A 21,954-nucleotide genomic window follows, 5' to 3' on the forward strand; every position below is an offset into this window, starting at 1 on the left:
CGGAATACGGTTGTCAGGAACTAGACTGCAGCTGGTGTAGCTTTCAAGTTTATTCATCTCATGTATTTGCATAACATTTTATATGAGATTTAATAATTCACCTTGATAGCTAGTGTGTGATATTTTAATCCGTTCATAATTTTTACATTTCAGTATATCAAGTTGAAGAATCATGTGATACTACCATAGTCCACACATACTTATACAGCTGCTAAACTAATCTACAGACATGGCCTCCACAACTGTAGATGCCAGTGAATTATTCAATCTGTTAGAATCCAATGATATTCACGTCGTGGAAGAAATTAAAACTCTTATTCATGAGAATCTGAGTACAGGTAAAGTCTACATACATGTCCATAGTTGTTAGAAAGACAAAAGGGTTTGTACTTTCACCACTAGGAGTGCTGGTCAGAAGCAGAAGTGTTTGCTCTTTTTAAAAAAAGAGGGGGTTGGTGGTGGCAGAGTGCTGTCAAATTGAAAGTGCATCTATTTTTGCCACTTACCACTGCACTTACAATGTACCTAGAAGGATGTCATGCAGTTTGATTGCCAAACAGTGCAAGATTTTTTTGGGGACACTGCACTGCTGTAACACTGAATCCATGAGAGCCAGTGATCACTGCTCTTACTATCATGAGACAAATTGATGAAAAAGAATTATAGAGAGTATCATTACTATTTTTGATATAATATTGTTGCCTTTGAAAGTTTGTATACATGAAGTATCTTTGAATTGTCTTTCTATGTATTAATTATGAAACTAAGTAAACTTTGCTGGCTGTGTTTTTTAATAGCACGTGAACCATGGCTGTTGAATGGATTGGTAGATTACTACATGGCGTCTAACTCACAGAGAGCTATAGAGATCCTTACTACAGTCAGAGAACCTCTAGATAAGGTAAGAATAGACTTATTTATAGATAAGGTAAGAATAGACTTATTTAAATTGTAGATGAGTTAAGACTTATTTATAGATAAGGTGAAAATAGACTTATTTATAGTCTATTTGTAGTGATGACTTGGCACAGACTTAAAACTATACTAACATAAAGGGAATGGATACTTTGTAACTAAAAACCTGGATGTTTAACAAGATAAAATGATTTGTTTCATTCATTTTTGCATATCAGTACAGAGTTGACATTGATCAGAACTTAGGTGGAATTACAGTGCAGGCCTTACAAGGGGACCTCTACAACTTATGTTATACAAATTACAAGGTATCCTTTCCCCTTTAATGTTTGTATTTTGTATGGCCCACTTAGAGTCCAGTATGTATCCATGGTACAGAGGCCATGAAGTAGGTATCCATGGCAACAGTAGACAGGCTTCAATCTCAAGCTGAGTACAATATAAACTTGCATGTATTTTTATCTTTATTTCAGCACTTATTTGAAAAACTCAACGAGTGTCTGAAAAGTTCTCGTAAAACAGTGGCGTTGACATTACTGGGTTGTACAGTAAGAAAACAACCCTCATGGCTACACAAGATAGTGCACACACCACTCTTCAACTCATTGCTGCAGTGTATAAAGGTAAGGGGAGATAGTTCTATGACGTGTGCCCTCTATTGCAGTTTGTTGCCCTGTCCATTACAATGTTGACTTCTTTTTTGTCCTTACTACATTTGAAATAATATTTTCATTATTAAACAGTGGAAAGACATGTTGACTTTTTTTAATTGTGAGTGACTTCTGAAAAGAAAAACCATAGTCTATGGAAAAACTAACAGCCTAAATGACAGAAAGTGTTTTTACTCCTAAATGCAGGATGCAGTCAGGTGACAATTATCCCTTATGAAAACAACTTGTACAGTCATCTGTGCGTACAGAATACACGTCGTTGTGAAATTGACAACAGGTCATTACTAACACAGATTTCTTTGCCTTACAGAGCGATACTGATGTTCTTGTTGTTATGAGCTCTGTTCTCATCATAACTACATTGCTACCAATTATACCGTCATTCGTTGGTCCATATCTACAAGATATATTCGATGGCTTCAGTCGTCTAGCATCATGGAAATTAAACCCACCGGGTAAGTGTCAGTCATCTACTCTGTAGCTGATGGGCGTGGCAAGACATGTCAATCAATCAATCAATCAATCAATCAATCAATCAATCAATCAATCAATCAATCAATCAATCAGTTTACTTCAGAACAATAAGGCCACAGGCCCAAAGAGCAAACAATGTTACAAGCGTTTCAGTTCATAGAGGGAGATTCCTCTCTATTTTTCATTTCGAAAATAAATAAATGAAGCTAAGTTATTTAAATAAGTTACTTTATCAGAATTCAAAAGTGAAATGAACTTATCATAGGAAGGGTTTAAACAAGATATGTCATATCTTACAGACTAACTGACCTGATTAGCATTTCCAGTGATATTTAATTCTGTTGAAGTATCTTTGTCAGTGAAGCGCCATTTGTTCATAATTACAAGCATTGAATTCACTTTGTAAAAGTCTGTTGTTCAATTTATTAAGTTGGTATAATTTCTTACATATTGTTTACAGGCATTGTGCCAGACATATTTATTCTGCATTTACAAGTAGCTGTTTATTCATTATTTCACCGTCTGTATGGAATGTATCCGTGTAACTTTCTGTCATACCTGAGAGAAAGGTATGGCAAAGATACCAACAAAGAATTCAACAAGGTTATTTTGGTAGGTACAATCTTGTCATTTTGATGGGTAATATTACCATAGGAATGCGGTTGCCATAGTAATAGGTTTGCTATACAAGTAAAAATGCTAAGGTTGCAGGTTACCATAGGACTAAGAGTGTCAGGATTGAGTTTCCTTAGGAATAGGGTTGCCAAAGGAATGGGGGTGTCAAGAATGGGGTTGTCATGGGAATAGCGTTGCCATTGGAGATGTACTAGTATTTGGTGTGTCAAGACCCAGTTAGTGAGTAGCTGTAACTAGGAATTTGTTTTTCTCCTCATCAAAATTCTACTAGTATTTCTTCAAAAATACTTTTTAGTGGTCATTTAGCTACCATGACTGTAATGGGCATCAGAGATATTTGTTACATGATTTGTATAATATATTTGTAATATTGGACTTGGACCCCACCATCTTGAATGATGCATCATGGGAAAGTAGCATCATTGGGATGTTGTATTAATCACATTGTGTATAACCACAAATCATCTTGTCTTTGTCATCAAGACCCAAGTTGAGGGCTTCCCATCCAATCAAACGAAGATATAACTTTGTTTGTTTTCCATCTACTTACAGCCTATGTTGGAACATGTCAGAATGCATCCTAACTTAGTGACAGGCTCTAAAGATATGGAGACAGATAAAGCAAGGTAAGGCTAACACCAACACCATACAACTATTAGACACACATACTGAGATAGTGACAATCAAGAGAGAGAGAGAGAGACAAAGACAGAGAGAGAGAGAGAGAGAGAGAGAGAGAGAGAGAGAGAGAGAGAGAGAGAGAGAGAGAGAGAGAGAGAGAGAGAGAGAGAGAGAGAGAGAGAGAGAGACAGACAGACAGACAGACAGACAGACAGACAGACAGACAGACAGACAGAGACAGACAGAGACAGGCAGACAGACAGACAGGCAGACAGACAGACAGACAGACAGAGACAGATAATTAGATGACAAGCAGCCAATCTTTTTACATAACAATTAAACTATATTGACATTTTATTTGACATAGATGGAAAAAGATGGAGACCCATGATATTGTGATGGAGTGTGCCAAAGTATCCCTAGACACATTGGAATCTACCCGGGATGATATACCATATCATGTACAAGTGATGAAATCAGCTTCAAAGTCAGGTTTGTTGAGTTTATGTATAGAAACATAACATGTACTTACCATGTATGCAATGACAATTTTCGTCCAGGTACACACTTGTGGTTTTGACATCATTCCATCATTGATATTGTGATTCTTTCCTGATCTGCCTGTAGGTGGTGCTATTATTTGTCATTTTCTGGCCAATTGCATAAATATAGGGTTGGTCAAATCATGAGAAACAGAGCTATAAATATGACCACCTAGGGAGCTATAATAATAAATATGACCACCCTAGGGGGTCATCATAATGCAATAATACATTAAAGCTGCACTGAGCTGCAACTGGAATATTTTTTGAAACTGTTTTGTTAGATCTACTGATTTACTTGTAATATTGTATACCATGCACAGTATTGAGCCACCTGGTGGTAAATATATTCATGCAGCTGTACACATAATACAGTACAATTAATGCAATCAAATTGATTTTTGGGTCTACCCCAAAAAATCAGCACCTCCAATACAATTTCGAGTGACTGTATTATTGGTTGTTGGATTGAAAAATAATACTTCAGTTGCAGGTCTAAGAGAAACTATTTTGACTTTCAAACTGTTGGTATTCTTTTATCACAGGTACTATTTCTCAAGATGGATCAGCTGAACAAAGACATTTTGAAAAAGATGTACGACTGAAGAACCAGTTGGACTACAGCACACCCAGTACTCCGCAACATCCAGTGAAATTATCCTTATCAAGTGAAGTGACAACAGTATGGAGTCCCTCTGTACTTTGTGGTCTGACAACCCCTCCCTCGCAAATATCACCATCCAGTAGTTTGGCTGATATTTCAGGATCACTGTACCAGTCAGTTCCACAAACTCCCACACATCTTAGTTCAGGAGGTACATCAAGTAGTTTCCAGTTTAATGAAGAAGCCACAGAAAGTAGTGGTGATCCAACTCAACGAATGCCAAGGGGTAGAGCAAATATTCTCAGTCGACTTACTCAGTCATGGGTGGTCAAATCTGCAACGCCATCACCACCACTTGAGAACGAGGACAAGTGTGCATCTCTGCCAGCGACACCAAACAGAGAGAATGTAGCAACGAACAGTGTCAGAGTGCAGAGTAGAGAGAGTCACAGTGATGAGACTAACAGTTCTGCTAACAGAGTAAAAGTGGAAAACATGGCTGAAAAACTGTCAGAGAGGTTACAGGAAGAAGCCGACAAAGAAGCAGAGACTAAGAGAAGTGATGAAATACAGAAAAACGTGTCTGTCAAAGACTTGTCCAAAGTTATCGAAGGTTTGTCACAGAGTATGGAACAAGATGAGAAAGAATTGGAAGGTGAGGACTCAAAGGTTAAAGGTTGAAGATCAAGGGTCACCAAATGAAAAATGTCTGTCAAAGACCAGTTTAAGTTATAAGGGTATCTGCAGAAAATCTTGTTTGTAAAAAATGTGTTGAAAGTTATAGAAAATTTGTCATAGGGTATGAAATGAGAATGATGCAAAATTAGAATGTTGGGGTATTCACATGTATGTTTAAAGACTTCCCAAACACAGGTTGAAAGATAAATAGTATGATGATTTCTTTGAATGATTTCAGATGTCAATGAAGAGATATCTAGCATAGTCAACACTCCAAGAAAGCCAGATGCTAAAAATGATGCCGCTGAGAGGTCCCGTTCAGTGACACCTTTCAAAAGTACCACTGAATTCCTCACAGGACCATCTAGCTACCCGGAAACAACACTACATCATGAGCATAGCGTAGACTACCGGTACGATGAAAGGATAAACTTTTGTAGTGACTTGGAGCCTCACATAGATGATTTGGACTTTAGACTTCGAGCTAGCAGTTACCCTGTCAGTTCAAAGGTCATGAGAAAGCTACAAGATGTGGACGACTTTAAAGCTGGTGGTACTTCGTTTGAAAAGCCTGATAGTAAGAGAGAAGAGTTAGAGAAAGCCAGTCGAACCAGTACAATAGATGCATGCGTCGGTACAGATGATAACGGCAAAGACATAATCACGCAAATCGTAACGTGTCAGACCACGACTGTTACAAGTACTACTCACAGCTTTACTCCAATACAAGAAGACAGTGATACAACACAGACTGAAATCCATAATAGAAATGTTGAAACAGATTCTTTCCCGTACATGAAACTGTTTCCGATGGTATTGCCACCATCAATGCTATCTGAGTGTATTCTACAGTTAGAACAGTCTCCGCAATGTTCCAGTCTTTTCCAGAGTCCTGGGGGATCATTTAGTTCTATGGGTGGAAATGTTTTGTCGGCATTATCACCACCACAACTACTAGACAGGCATATTGAATTAGGTAGTGAAGTCCACGCTGAAGAACTTAGCAGGTTAGTGTTTTCTATCATCTGTCAATATCATCAAACCTACTACACGTACTGTCACACAGTGCTCTCCCCACTATCGAGAAAGCACAGTGCTAACACCATCCTTACCACCCAGGCCGCCATGCTTAATAGGTTTCTCCCATGCTTCATGAATATTCAACCCTCCGTGAGCTTTAGTAATCTTTTGAATGACAGAATCATAATAATACTTTCACGTAAAGAGAACTGGCTGATCCCAGTATCCATGTGTGTATGTGTTAAAGACAAACATGTCAGTGTATGTTTCAATGTTGAAAACATGCATATTATATGCTGATCACTATGCAAACCAATATGCAAATTACCATGAAATGCATAAGGATCTGGTGAGACAGTCCGAATAAATAGATGTAATCCGACTTTTCGAATAAAAATTCTTTTTCAAGGTATTTATAGGCAAGACATATTAGGTAAACACCTGAATATATCAAATACAAAATATGCAAATTACCATATTAATATATATGCAAATTAATATGCAAATTAAAACCTGTGATGACCAAATCTTTCTGCAGTGAAAAGTCAACTAATCCTGATGTGTATAATGTACAATAATCTGTTTGCTGCAGTCTTCACAGTTCTTACATTTAGCAAGACTGACAGATGATGAATAGATTATCAGAGGGGTTTGGGGGGACTGACAGGTTTGTCAATAATTTTTAATTACCAGGATGTCATGTGATCAAGAATACTATAGTCTTGTCTACCAAAGTCATGTTTCTTCAGTCCTATAGTCATTTAAAGACGAAAAATATCCCATGAACATGTTTCTTATGTGAGAATGAATGTTCATGGACTTGGGTTCATATGTTAATAGTAATGAAAATTTCTATTCATGTAGTCAAATGCAGAGTCAGCCTCCAAGCCATTTTTTGACTCTGTGAGAAGAAATTTTCATTACTAATTTTTTTTTATCCCTGCTGATTTTATTGCCTTGTTACTTAGGTTACCATTGACGAGTCAACCGTCAGTCAACTGGACTCATTTTGGAGGTATGTTGTACACTTCTATACATGTCAGTATTGTTGTGATTTTAGTCCCCCCCCCCCCCCTCCCCATGGCACAACTAGGAGGAGGAGGACTATTACTATTGGTTCTGTTCATGCATACATCTGTACACAGCCATTTTCTTTCCATCCATACATCTGTGCACTGGCATATCTCTATGTAAGTGAAGTACATCCATAAAGAACATCACCAGAAATCATGCTAATACATCAAGTACACCACACTAGCATTTACACACCACATGACCACCTAATTACCATATCTAATTAGCATAATATTCATGTACCCTATATTCATGCGGGCTACATAGCCTATTTGCCACACCATGGGTGTTCTTTTATAGTATGGAGGTAGGGGTGGTTTACAATGGATTCCATACATCCATACATCACGTGGGTACTCTCATACCATCGGGGTACTCTCATAGTACCAACTATGATGTTTACCTGCAGCATTGTGTACATGGTACTAACACACCATAGGGGTACTCTCATAGTACCAACTATGATGTTTACTTGCAGCATTATGTACATGGTACCACCATGTACACAGTATTGCTGGTAAACATCAAGGCAGTAAATTTTGATAATACCAGTAATTTATTTCAATTCAGTTCTTTCTGTACACTGAGTCAAGATTGAAGGACTATTATGAGATTAACAGTAATCACAAAGATTACAATGACACAAAGCAATAATTGATGTTTCACAAATCGGTATTTTTATTAGTTAATAAAAAAACAGTCCAGAAGTAATAGTATGTAGACGAGTATTATTTTTAAAAAGTGTAATTTGCTAATCTTAGTATGAATAGCACTATATGTACTATTTTTATTATTATCATTTAATTTCTTAAAAGTACACTACACTACGTCTCAGTACTCTTTACACAACAAAAAGGATAAAATACAAAATATACCAACACTAAAATACTTAAAATTATCATACCATAAAGTATTAAAAGTGTCATCTGAAAACAAAATGAAAAAAATACTAAAAGTGCCACACAAAGAAGAGAGAGAAAAACTGTTTTAAAAAGTTACACTCCGTAATGAACTGTAGAAAGGTAGGTTTTCAGGGTGCATTTAAAAGATTCAGTTGTACCATTTACAGCATGTTGCAGGTTAGTGTTTACTGGTTCAGTTTGATGTTTGATACAAGCACTCAGAAACCAATAAGAAACTACACATACTACACTTCAAAACTATACTAGTTGTAACTGGGTATCATTTTTTTTTGAATCAGGCAACCAACAATTTATTTATTGAAAATTGTTAAAATATCAATAATTTAGACATTGTACATGTTAATTAGATGTCTATTTTATCTATCAGTAGTATAGTAATAAGTTGAAATTGTGATTTATTGGTGTGCTGATTTTTGGGTGCGGACCCAAAACTTAGTTGTATTGGTTATATGAACAGTAGCCAGCAATGGACTGTAGTATTAATTTTATTTATTTATATTCTTAATTATTATTAGTGCTACAAGTGTGCTTATCACAGGAATCAACTACATGTAACATTAACTTGTTCAAATGTAGCGAGGGAGGGGGTTACCACTGTGAAGCATAATACATGATTGATTGATTGATTGATTGATTGATTGATTGATTCTTAATTAATTAATTGATTGATTGATTGATTGATTGATTGATTGATTGATTGATTGATTAATTAATTAATTATTAATAGTACTTGTCATTGATCTCAAAGCCATATCATAATAGTTGTCGTTTTGAGTCTCAGTAAAATTATACATGTAAGACTAGTACCTGTCATTCATCTCAGAGTTTGTGAATTTCTGATTTCTAGATTTTGTCATAATACGTTTTGTAGTGAAGTGAAGGTTATTTTGTGTTGATGTATTTAATCAGGATAGACAAGATAACCAGTGAATATGTTGACAGGCCGACTGGAGGAATAATGAAATCCCAGATTTGTACCTGAGTCTAATACTAACTTGATTTCATCACCTTGATTTAGATGTAACATACCACTCTGAGATTGCGTTCTGTAACTTGATAATGATGATTGAAAGATTCCAAACTGAACAGAGTTGTTGTGTTTTAGCTTCACATTCAGATATTTATTATTCTGTGAAAGAAATGAAAATGAAAAGTAATAGATACCAGGTACTTGACAAGTAAACACACCAGTGTTGATATCAATATTAGCATTTTCTTGTAGAATGATACCTGTGTAGGTGATGGTTTGTTCAGAGGAAGTACCAGATAGACTAGCATCACGTTTCACAGTAAATGCCACCTTGACTTGTTGAGTAGTTTCACCTTTGTCTCCTTTTTGACCCAGGTTTCCTTTCACACCATTATCACCTACTTCTCCTTTAGGACCTATGGGTCCAGTTTTTCCAGGTCGACCAGTCTGACCTTTGACCCCAGGTTGACCTTAGAAAGAAAGAGTGACAGTGTGTGAAACTACTAGTTTAGAATAATAGTTTTTATAGTAAACCAACCTTTAACTTCACTTTTTAATGCAATGACTTTTTATTGTAGTATGTAATGAACAAAATTCACCATTTTCACTCGGCTACATACCTACCAGGTGTTACGGGGGGGGGGGGGGGGGGGGGGGGCAATTTAAAAAAACATAGGATGTTTTGGTTTCTGATATGGTCATAGAGGGCATAGATTTGTAATGTTTTTGTCAGGTTCAAGATATATTTATGGTGTTCAGCTGATAACAAATATAGAAATAGATAAGACAACACATACCTGATTCTCCCTTTGGTCCAAGGTCACCATTTTGTCCTTTGTCACCAGGTTCACCTTTTATACCCTGACTTCCTATAGGACCAATAACACCAGGTTGGCCTGCAAAAGAAATACCAGGTTGACCAGGAGGGCCAGTAGGACCTGATAGAGGGTAGTTCTTATCTTGTCTTCCTACTGGTCCATTAATACCTGGAGAACCAGGTTGACCAGGAGAGCCAGTAGGACCTGATAGAAGGCAATTCTTATCTTGTCTTCCTACTGGTCCAGCAATACCTGGGGCACCAGGTTGACCAGGAGGGCCAGAAGGACCTGGTTGAGGGCAGCTCATACCCTGTCTACCAACTGGTCCATTAATACTTGGAGAACCAGGTTGACGAGGAGAGCCAGTAGGACCTGATAGAGGGCAGTCCTTACCTTGTCTACCAACTGGTCCAGCAATACCTGGGGCACCCTTGGAGGGCTAGTAGGACCTGATAGAGGGCAGTCCTTACCCTGTCTTCCTAATGGTCCATTAATACCTGGAGAACCAGGTTGACCAGGAGGGACAGTAGGACCTGATAGCGAGCAGTTCTTACCTTGTCTACCAACTGGTCCAGCAATACCTGGTGCACCAGGTTGACCAGGAGCACCTCTAGTATCTGGCCATGAATTGGAACAAATACTTAAACACTGGTCATCAGTGGTCTGAGTAGTAGACATCTGTATTAACACTGCTAATGTTAAAATGACTACCAAAGTGTCCATGCTGAAATATCAAAATAGAGACAGTTTCCTTGGTTTACAAGCTGCTAGCAATTTCAGTGCAAGCTGAAGTTAATGCAAGTATTTGCACAATGACATCCATTAAAGTAAACTTGATACTGAATGCTGACACTGGGCGTCAATATTAATTTTCAATTTTTTTTCCAATCATACTTGATACTGAATGCTGACACTGGGCGTCATTGATCAATTCTAACTCATAAATCATACAACAAAACTACCACTTGACTGCACAACATCAATGTAAGAATGCCTTTATATACTAGTAAATAGAACTCTAATTATTTTGTGATTCGCACAACAAGTCTGATAAAGCTGTTTAGAAGTATTGTGTCAATGCCATTCAACACAATCCTGTAATACAGTTTTATCAGAATCAAAATACAAGTATACTCATTTTGTTATCCTGATCATGAAGAAATGAAAATTGTACGCCTTGTAAAATTGATGAATGGAGCTTCTATAGAAGATAGATATCAATTTACTAATTTCCCGTGAAATTTTACTATTTCGTGCGAATTAGTACAGAGGTCATAGCAAGGCCACAGCCTCAGCAGAACACTTAGAACTCAAGGTTGTGGTTCAAGAACTTCTTATTAATAACATTTGACTGATTGAAAATATATTGTTAGATACAATTATTGTTTATGAATACAAAATAATTCATGAATAAACATAACATATGTACTTGCACTGGTGCACATATGCATACTAGTGGTATTTGCAGTGCAGTGCAATACTGGAAACAACATTGCATACCTGTATGCAAATGAGGATGTGACCATTCTCTACACATGAAATCTTGTGATGACACTGTATGATTTTTATGATTTTTGTAGAAATTTGCCATTTCAGATAAACATACATGAATGTAAAGATAACAGAACCCCATGCCACATGAGTTCCAGTGTGGGTACTCAAGGGGTATTTGCACTCATGCTTGCAGTGTTTTCTGTTACACTTTCACTCACTAAAAATCTTTAATTCCAAAAGTACTGAACATATTGGGCTTAAATTTGGTGGGGATGGTTATTAAGGAACTAATCAGAACATAGTAATCCTATCAATGATATGCATATTAGTCTAAAAATGTGACTTTTTTTCCAAAAATCTTTTTAATTCCAAGAATACTAATTAGGCTGAAATTTTCTGGGGATGTTTACGAGATGTGTTGATGAAGAATTACTCAGAACATGATCCTATCAGTGATATGCAAATTAGGTATTTAAAAAGTGAATTTTAGTCAAAAACTTTTATCTAGAAAACTTCTTGGTGAATGGAGCTGATGAGCAAATAAGACAAACTGTACAGTTGTGCTACAACACCAATAGTGCTATTTGGATGGGTTTGAAATGTAAATGAGTCTGTTTGTCTTCGGTAGAATTACAAAATCTACTTTATTTCTGACATTTTCTTATAGGTGGACTGACAGTGGCTTTTACTATAAACTCATACATTTTCTCCTTCATCAGTCTTTTGATGTTGTCCCATAAAATTAACTTGTGTTCATTGATTATTAGAACAAATGTCCTATCATAAGAAATTGAACTTCCTGTCTTTGTGTCTCACAGTTCACAGCCATTATTCAGTCTTGGAACTACCATGATGGCAAACATTTTAGTCACAAAAAGAAAAATTGTTAACATTGAAATATAATAATTTAAGTTAAACTTACCTTTAAAATGAATGAAGTGTGTTTTTCCCAACAGATGAAAACTTTTTCTGTTAGAGTACAAAGAAGTCAGGCTCGTACTGAGTGAAAAGACTTGTGATGTCTCATTGTAATATTGTGTTGTCGGCTCAAACCATTCTGATATAGGGGATTCACATATAAACAACAACTTTTGTGATTTTGTAATAGCATTGACTTTGTAATTAGACCCAAGAAGTCATATTTTGTGTGAATTTTGTCCTAAATATCAGTACAGTCTACAGGTACAATATACGTCCTCAGTGTTATCTTTAAATCCATCTTTACCAAAAAACATCCTGCTATCCCCTCCTGTCACAATTATTGTGTACTTCATTCTCTGAACATCTTTGGAGGTCTTTAGACTATCATCAGATGGTACAGAAATAGTGCAAGTCTTATGATGATAAACATAAGACAAGAATTATTTCAGTTCAAATAATTGTTCACATAAATCATTCATTTTATTACATAGTGGTTCGTGATTTTGAAGACTTTCCCACGCGTCTTTCTTTCTCAGAAATACAATAACATCATGGTGTGATAAACAAGTCCAGCAGTGTCAGATTCAATCAGGCTGTATTTTATTTTATTCTTTTTTTTGTGAAGGATGATTACTATTTTTAGGATATTTGTCACGTCACTTCAATCGTATGAAATTCTAGAACATTCATGTAGTCCACCATAGTTTTATCATGAATCTTTGAAGAACACTCAGTCTGATGTTGTTATCTTGTGTCAATATTAATTTTCAATTTTTTTTCCAATCATACTTATGTGCTTCTAAGAAATTCTAAAGTGGTGCATTTTTGTGATCTTGTAACTTCTGTCCTTAGGTCTGTCCACAGTTGGTTCTCTCCCATGCCTGGGCCATTTTTGCAAAATTGGTACAAAATGAGATCCTATGTACCATATGTATACCATATGTGTACCATGTGTGTACCATGTATGTACCATGTATGTATCATGTGTGTACCATGTGTATACCATGTGTGCATCATGTATGTAACATGTGTGTACCATGTGTATACCATGTATGTACCACGTGTGTACCATGTCTGTACCATGTGTGTACCATGTGTATACCATGTGTGTACCATGTGTGTACCATGTATGTATCATGTGTATACCATGTATGTACCATGTGTGTACCATTTATGTACCATGTATGTACCATGTGTATACCATGTGTGTACTATGTGTGTACCATGTGTATACCATGTGTGTACCACATGTGTACCATGTATGTACCACGTGTGTACCACGTGTGTACCATGTGTATACCATGTGTGTACCATGTGTGTACCATGTTAGTTTTGCAATCTTGTTTAATACATCTGTAGTTCTACTGCCATCACTGAAAAGGTTCTTTTGCTTCTGTAGTTCTGTTACCGCCAAACAAACAAACAAACAAACCAAACAACAACAAAACAAACAACACCATACTTTGCTTTGCTGTACCTCAAAGTATTGGAGAGTTCATTAAAATGATCATATTTTGTTTCAGGGCCTCCACCAGCTGATGAAATCAATATTTTGAAAGGACAGATTCAACTTTTACATCACCAACTAATGTATGAACGTCATAAAAGAGAATTACATGCACAGCGTAATAGAAGATTACTCGGTAAAACTCATAAAGTAAGTTATTAAGTGTCAGAAACATACTTCACCCTAGACTCACAGCTCTGAATATACCAGCCAATATTTGTTGTAACTGCTATAGAACACTTTCTTTTCATAAATCTAAGCGTAACATGCAAAGTGCACAACATGATGGTTGGCATGCAACAATATTTGTGTATTGATTCTGAGATAGAAATTAAGATTAATATTGATCATAATATACCTAGTGATAATGCTGTGCCATGATTCGCTAGAATCAGTCACGTGATAGGAAGATAGAATGACTTTCCCTAGGGGAATAGTTCCATCAACTATTACATGGTCACGTGACCACCGCGAGTTCACAGCAGGTCAAAATGGCAGCTTCTGACGATGTCGTCTGCCACCGCGAGTTCACAGCATGAGGTATATTATAAAACACATATTGCCAGGCCTATATTCGGGCTATAGCACCCGTTCATTACCCCCTCGTGACTGTGAGTTACCAGAATCATGCTATTTCCCGAGCATGTGATTCTGGTAACTCACAGTCCCTCGGGTGTAATAAACGGGTGCTATAGCCCGAATATATGCCTGGCAATATGTGTTCAATATTAAGATTTACATGTGATAAGCAGTTGTCTGGTAGAGTTATCTTTGTCCAGAATAAAATAATGATCCTGTGTAATCCATATATGGCTCCACTGATAGGTCAATACTAGGAGCGAGGGATTGAATTATGGGCCTTTAACTATCTACGCTATTGTTATTGATTAATAGGCATCTGCAATGGAAGAATTAGCCAGGACTCGACTCGACGATGTTAAGTTACTAGAATCACAACTCAAAGATGCCAAGATGGAAGTGAAGAGCCTCAGAGAAGAAAATGTTAAACTCCGACTAACAAACAGAGATCGTGATAAACACCTTCAAGATTCTCTAAGGCAAGTTTAGTGTCAGGGATGAGGTTGTGTGTGTGTGTGTGTGTGTGGGGGGTGTGTGTGTGTGTGTGTGTGTATGTGTGTGTGTGTGTGTGTGTGTGGGTGTGTATGTGGGTGTGTGTGTGAGGTCTTGTAGAAACAAGATGGCAGCTCACATCCATGTCTCACTACATATACTATCATTTTATCAACATCTATGTAAACACTTTCATTCAAAAATTCGTGTTAAAAATACTATAAACACCAAATCATCAACAAGTAGAGCTGTTAGTGTAATGTGAAAGTATGCGTTCAACACCATATTCTGGTTATGAGTCCAGAAGTGAGGGCCAGAACAATATTGTACCATAAAGACAGCAGATGACATTAATAGCACTCATATTCTGTGTTGTTCCTCTGCTGTAGTGTTTTATTTGCGACTACCAGTAATCAAAACATGCCTTACCACTATTGTAATGCTCTTTGAAGAACTCAACAGAGTTTATACTTGACACACGTCATTGTGTATTGTCATACAATCAGTAGCTATGACCAAATTTTAACATTCGCTATGCCAAATTAGGGGGTACCCTCTTGTAATCCTTAAATGTGAAGTTGGCCAGAAGTTTGGTAAACGGAAGGTTTGCATTGAGAGGGATGTGTAGTAGTTTATAGTCACTGGAAAGATTTAGTACACAAAGGATAGGTTTAACAGATTCACCATATTATGACCACTCTGTGTCTTATCATTCAACAATGGCTAACAGATGGACTTATACCATGTGTATGCCAAATTGAACACATTCAAACAAAAAATGTGGAATTTATACCCTGGTTGACACCATATGTATGCCAACTTGAACACATTCAAACAAAAAAATGTGGAATTTATACCCTGGTTGACACCACATGTATGCCAAGTTGAACACATTCCAACAAAAAAATGTGGAATTTATACCCTGGTTGATACCACATGTATGCCAAGTTGAACACATTCAAACAAAAAAATGTGGAATTTATACCCTGGTTGACACCATATGTATGCCAACTTGAACACATTCAAATAAAAAAATGTGGAATTTATACTGTGGTTGATACTGCAGGTATGCCACATGTACGTCAAGTTGAACACATTCCAACAAAAAATGTGGAATTATACCCTGGTTGATACCACATGTATGCCAAGTTGAACACATTCAAACAAAAAATGTGGAATTATACCCTGGTTGATACCACATGTATGCTGAGATGAAAATGTTCAAACCAAAAAATTAATATGGGTATATACCCTATTCATTTTACATCACAACAAAATGTGTCTGTATACACCTATGTCTTTTGATTCTGTGGTGCTTCAAATATGAATCAAAACTTTCAAAATCACCATTACTTTTCCGCAGTCTTTCATAAAGTATACAGGTATGATTATATTATTCCTCACTAAACTATAAAGTACTCATGACCCTAAGGTCTCCTATATCACTTCAGTCAATTTTTCTTGGCTGAACCACGATATTGATGTTGAGGACATCTAATAGAGAACTTGCAAACGCGCCATGTTGAATGTTGCATCATGGGAAATGTGATAATAAATACTAATCAATTAGTATTGTAAACAATGTTGATACATTGTTTGTAACCACAAATAATCAATACATAGTTACCCTGACAATTGTGGGAGGTTAATTTTATCAGTAGCTCCAGATTAGGTATTACGATAACCACAGATATAATCCCATAGTCCTTTGCATCTGAGCATGCTCAGTCTGGATTGCAAGTTCCCTATTGTCTTGTGTAATTCTGTTTCAGTTGTTTCAAGGCTGAGAATGAAAAGCTGAAATATCAGAACAAAGAATTTACAGAGAAAACTAAACAGCAGATGCAAGATGTGGAAAAACTGACAATGGTATGGTTCAATTTTATCTCCCGATTTCAAACTTTTATTTTACGTTGTATTTGTAATATCATTCTTTTGCCATAATATTGGGCTGAAACTATATATTTGATTGACTTCATACAGAATTTTCTATACGTAGACACACAAATACGAGTTTCCCAATTGGTATGCCATTAATTCCTGGAATATATAATCAAAACATGATAGACAAAAAGAGGGGTCATGAATTTATACAACAATACGACATCAGGCTTGCAGTCATTTTTGAAAGCATGTCACACGAGGGCATCCCACATGAGGAAAAATGGGGGCTACAATACATGTCTGCTGCAGTATATGACACAGTTAACAAAATGTGGGGAACAACTCTACAAGAAACAATCAACAAATTGTGTCTAAAATTACTGTGAGTTCCTAGAAATTACGTGATCTGAAACAAACTTAGCGGAATGCTTTGATTGGTTGAAAATACAACCAATGTTTGCCATGAAACACTAGGAAATACTAATTTTATCAAATTGAAAATAGTACTGAATAGTCATAGCCAGCTTCTAATCAGGACTCCTCGTGGCCAAAGTATGCAATCTTTTGTTTTTCTGATAACTCAATATGTTTATTTTTACTGCTTCACTTTGATTGCAGGATCTGAAGTTAAGAAGTGAACAACTGTTTAACTGTACCAATGAAGTTGAGGATTTAAGAGAGAAAGTAGCACTGACGGATCAGTACAAAAATGAGGTGAGATATTAACCATGACAACTCAGTTTAAATTTAAGAGTCTATTTTCAATTTCCAAGATGCATTACTTGAGACAACATCGCTTGTCTTAACAAAGAGGTAGAAAGGTAGGAGACAGACATGTATGAATGGGTGGCCCGACAAAGATGGACAGACAGAGAAAGAAATTGTCCCAAAAAGACAGGTGGGAAAAGAACATAGAAGAATAGATATATGATAAACAGATAGACAAAAACAATTGATAGACAAGTATGAATAGAGAAATACATTGACCAGGAAGAGGTACAAGGAAAAGTTTAATAAACATGAATGGATAAATAGACAGAATGAAAGAGAGATCTGTAAACAATGATGGACAGATAAAAAGGCATGACAGAGAAAAATACTTACAGACACCAGGACAGACAGGTATGGATGGACAGATAGACAGACAGACAGACAGACAGACAGACAGACAGACAGAGCAAGACCATACATGTGCTGAAAGCATGAGACTATAAACTTATTGACAGTATGGAGAGTTGTCATGGTTACACTTACTATGCTTAGACAACCATGGTTATATAATAGGCCCTGCTTCCTAAATGCAGTGTATGATGTCATAGTGTTATTAACTGTATTTACAGGTCACCAGGTTAAAGAAAGAAATCATATTGATGGGAGAGTTTGCTCAGAAACTTCAAGACAAACTGAGCAAAGACAAAGACACTATCATTTGTAGTAAAGATGAGATTGATATGATAGAAATGACATACAAGGGAGAAATCACTTGTAAGTATTATTTTGTGTTATTGTCATTGAGTACATATACATCTATCATAGTTATGTATATGTGTGCATGTCTGAGACTATGTATGTGTGTATGAGTATGCATATGCGGTGTGTGTGTGTGTGTGTGTGTGTGTATGTGGGGGGGTTAATTCATGTGTGTATGTGCATGTGTTTTGGGGTAGATGTCTGTTTACATGTCTGTGTGTGTATGTGTGTGTGTATGTATAAGTGTGTACATACATACATACATGCATGCATGCATACATACATACATACATACATACATACATACATACATACATACATACATACATACATACATACATATGTATAAGGGTGGATGGATGGTCGGTCAGTATATACATGTGTATGTGTGTACTACTGTAGGTACGATATGTACATATGTTTGTGTGTGTGTGTGTGTGTGTTTTTTTTTCTGTGTGTACTACTGTATGTATGTATGTATGTATGTATGTATATATGTATGTATGTATGTATGTATGTGTGTGTATGTGTATGTATGTATGTATGTATGTATGTATGTATGTATGTATGTATGTATGTATGTATGTATGCATGTATGTATGTATGTTTGTGTGTGTATGTGTATGTGTGTGTGTCAGTGTGTGTCAGTGTGTGTGTGTGTGTCAATTGGGTATACAGATGGCCACATTTTAAGTCAGATTGCATACATACAGTTGGTGATCATGTCATGAGAAACATCTCAATATATTATTTTTATAGGCTACAAGGAGAAGGTACAACAATTAAACATTCAACTAGATGCATCTAAAGTGAGAATTAATGAACTAGAAGCTACTGTAACTCAAAAGGTAAGATTTGTCTTAGTTTAAGTATTTCTTCAAAAAATATTGTGTGGCTGTATTCTGACTGTAGCTATGAATTATTGTCATTCTGTAATATTGAGAAAGGAACAATTTTCCCAATGCTCATGTGCTTAACATTTCAATGTTTTTGTCAGATTTGGTGAAATGTGACTCTGAATCCAATCACCGTCTACACTACAGGAGGAATGAAGCTACCTTAGTGTTTCATTCATGGGACATGATGTTTTTTAACACAAAGATAGACACACTTCAACTGCAGACTAACAATAACAGAGACACAACACACACACAGCAGGATCTGTACCCAATCACATTGAACACTGACAAGCATTGCTATCTGTTTACACTGGTAGAAGTAGGCTTCTGCTGAAAAAATTACACATGTATGGGGTGATTTTAATGGCTTCAATTATTTACTTTCCAAATGATAATCAACGTAGTACTGGGGTAGCTTGTCTAGTCTGCTTCTACACCCCACTGTGTGCAGCACCTTGAAAGTTTATAGTTGTTTTTATTGCCTTTGAAGTTGTGTAAAAACATTGTGTCTAAATGAGTGAATCACCAAGGCAGCTTCATTTCTCCTGTAATTGATACATAACAAATTTCATTCCAGATCTAGCTATGATTATTTTCATATGTCAGACATTGGTCATCAAAATTTTGTTGTTTTTCATTCTGCAATTGTACATAGGAAACGGCAGCCACTGACCAGAAGAGATTTCTGGAAAACGTAAAGAGTTTATCAAAAGGACAGATCCAGGTAAGTTCTATGACAGAACCCCATGGTGTGCGAGTGTAAGTGTGGTGTATTGTGGGTATATGCATAAGTGCATGAAGTGTTCTCTGTGGCAGTACTAACTTTCACGAGTGTATTGAGTGAAAGTGCAGCAGAAAAGGCAGCAAGTATGAATACAAATTTCCCCAAGTACCCACCTTTGCACTCATCTGACAGGGTTCCTGTTATTATTACATGTGTTTATCCGAAACAGCAAATTTCTGTAAAAGTGATACTGTTCGATCACATGCTTCTGTGTACAACGAATGGTCATGCCTTCATTTGCATATCATTTGCATGCAGGTATGCAATAATGTTTTCAGTATGGCACTGCAGTGCAAATACAACTAGTATGGTTGTTGAGGAAGTGTAAAGGGCCATTGTGCCATTGTGCCACTATAAGAGATCCATGCCAGGGGTAATGGTTGTTAGCACCTGAAGCTCTACAGAGAACAAGCACATTATAAATAAACTTTATTAGTATTATCATTGGAAACCAACACTAGTTATCTATCAATGTCTGTTTTAACAGCGCCATCTATCATGGAGTGAACAGGACTGACAGTTTGTAGTCAAAATCTCTCTGGTTATCAACAGCGCCCTCTATCATGGAGTGAACAAGACTGACAGTTTGCAGTCAAAATCTCTCGGCTTATCAAATTATGTTACGTGTATTGGTTACATTTTAGTATTGTCTGTTTTAAAACATGTAACCTTTTAAAGAACTGTAAACATATTATATTAGTTGATTCTTTAAAATCCCTCTGTTTTCGAAAAATCTGTTTTTAGGCCATGGAAGCAAAATACCTTTCACTAAAGAAAACCAACCAGCGACTAGAAGCACATATACTAAAACTGTACAACAACCTTGAACAAAAGAAGGGTGGCATTACAATACCAGAACACCAATCAGCTATGAGAAAACGCAACGGAAGTGATGGTGTGAGGAATTCTAAAACAGATAGAGACAGCCCTCTCAGTTCATGGTCTACGACAACCACGCCATCATCGTCATCATCCCTCACTAGTTCACAGGAAAGCACTTCAGACAGTCCTACAAAACGTAATCTAAAAGTCAAAGTGCCATCAGAGGCAGGAAGAGGTGGGAATGTGGAACCAGTCAGACCCTTGTTTAATATTAATAGCCCAGGTATTACGTTCAGTACTTCATCACCGTTCAAAAGATTCCATGACGTGGATCACAATAAAACAGGCAAGGCAAACACTCTGCCAAGAACACATGATACAAATGTTACGAAACCAAGTGGACAGCTAGCGCGGAGTTATCCACCACAGGGGGCAACGTTGAACTTGAACGAACAACCATTGGATGAAAGTAAGGACTGACATCCAAGCTGCAAGACCAGCAAATCACATTAAAGGATGGCTATTTCAACAGCCATGCTGCATACCACTTATGTACTACATGTGTATTTAATAGGAAACCATGTGTTTTAGAGCTGAGGTATGAAAGCTGATAAAACTAACACCATTTTTTATGTTTTAGTAGGATTATCATGCTGGAACAGAGCCCAGGTAAAAAAAAAATATCTTCTTTTTTTTAAACCTGGGGTACTTGTGTAAATTTTACTTGCGTAAACTTAACACCAATAAAAAATACACTGGTATGTAGAAAATGATAATTTCTGTATTAGTTTCAACTGAAACATTTTTTGAAACTGTCTTGTTAGATGCAATGATTTCCTCCTTATATCATACTCTGAACTCTAGTAAATTACCCGTGCTTAAATGTATTTGTTCAGCTCTACACATGTTATAGTACAATAAATTCAAGAAAATTGATTGGGTCCACATCCAAAAATCAGTGTCTCCAATGAAATCACAATTTCAACCTGTTGATATATACTGTTGATTGGCTACAATCAACCCCCAAATTAACATGTACAATGTCTCATTTGGTTTTACCATAGACCTCCACTGTCTATGGTTTTACATATGTTTATCAAAACAGCAAATTTCACAAAAAATACATGTGTTGCCGTGATTTTGGATACATATGGAA

General features: G+C 36.5%; 2 protein-coding genes across 4 annotated transcripts; one reads left to right on the plus strand and one right to left on the minus strand.

Annotated features, from left to right (window-relative positions):
• Positions 1-229: 229 nt before the first annotated feature.
• Positions 230-21,390, plus strand: LOC144441175 (hamartin-like). The gene is made up of 18 exons (XM_078130723.1): positions 230-338; positions 798-901; positions 1,389-1,538; positions 1,897-2,041; positions 2,521-2,672; positions 3,249-3,322; positions 3,685-3,809; positions 4,405-5,118; positions 5,380-6,148; positions 7,130-7,176; positions 13,885-14,018; positions 14,763-14,935; positions 16,712-16,808; positions 17,442-17,537; positions 18,164-18,308; positions 19,053-19,141; positions 19,848-19,916; positions 20,721-21,390. Exons 1-18 carry the CDS (start codon positions 230-232, stop codon positions 21,276-21,278), a joined length of 3,750 nt encoding a protein of 1,249 aa, XP_077986849.1. The 3' UTR covers positions 21,279-21,390.
• LOC144441183 (complement C1q-like protein 2) lies at positions 7,942-12,447 on the minus strand. 3 transcript variants are annotated; one of them, XM_078130734.1, is made up of 5 exons: positions 12,363-12,447; positions 10,501-10,670; positions 9,926-10,024; positions 9,482-9,598; positions 9,239-9,287 (listed from the first exon to the last, which is right to left on the minus strand). In XM_078130734.1, exons 2-5 carry the CDS (start codon positions 10,667-10,669, stop codon positions 9,283-9,285), a joined length of 390 nt encoding a protein of 129 aa, XP_077986860.1. In that variant the 5' UTR covers position 10,670; positions 12,363-12,447; the 3' UTR covers positions 9,239-9,282. The 3 variants fall into 3 exon arrangements, with proteins under 3 accessions (XP_077986857.1, XP_077986859.1, XP_077986860.1); XM_078130731.1 differs by having other exon boundaries at positions 7,942-9,598; XM_078130733.1 differs by lacking the exon at positions 12,363-12,447 and adding an exon at positions 10,417-10,479 and having other exon boundaries at positions 7,942-9,598; positions 10,555-10,669.
• Positions 21,391-21,954: the final 564 nt, after the last annotated feature.

The sequence above is a fragment of the Glandiceps talaboti genome, chromosome 10 (genome assembly GCF_964340395.1).
Source record: "Glandiceps talaboti chromosome 10, keGlaTala1.1, whole genome shotgun sequence".
In the NCBI taxonomy this organism is placed as follows: Eukaryota; Metazoa; Hemichordata; class Enteropneusta; family Spengelidae; genus Glandiceps; species Glandiceps talaboti.

Coding starts and splice junctions, on each gene's coding strand:
- LOC144441175 (XM_078130723.1), top strand. CDS start 230: ATGGCCTCCACAACTGTAGATGCCAGTGAATTATTCAATCTGTTAGAA. Junction 902..1,388: donor TCAGAGAACCTCTAGATAAG/GTAAGAATAGAC, acceptor TCTTTATTTCAG/CACTTATTTGAAAAACTCAA. Junction 18,309..19,052: donor ATACAAGGGAGAAATCACTT/GTAAGTATTATT, acceptor TTATTTTTATAG/GCTACAAGGAGAAGGTACAA.
- LOC144441183 (XM_078130733.1), bottom strand. CDS start 10,669: ATGGACACTTTGGTAGTCATTTTAACATTAGCAGTGTTAATACAGATG. Junction 10,480..10,554: donor TTCATGGCCAGATACTAGAG/GTGCTCCTGGTC, acceptor GCTCGCTATCAG/GTCCTACTGTCCCTCCTGGT. Junction 9,599..9,925: donor TGGACCAAAGGGAGAATCAG/GTATGTGTTGTC, acceptor TTTCTTTCTAAG/GTCAACCTGGGGTCAAAGGT.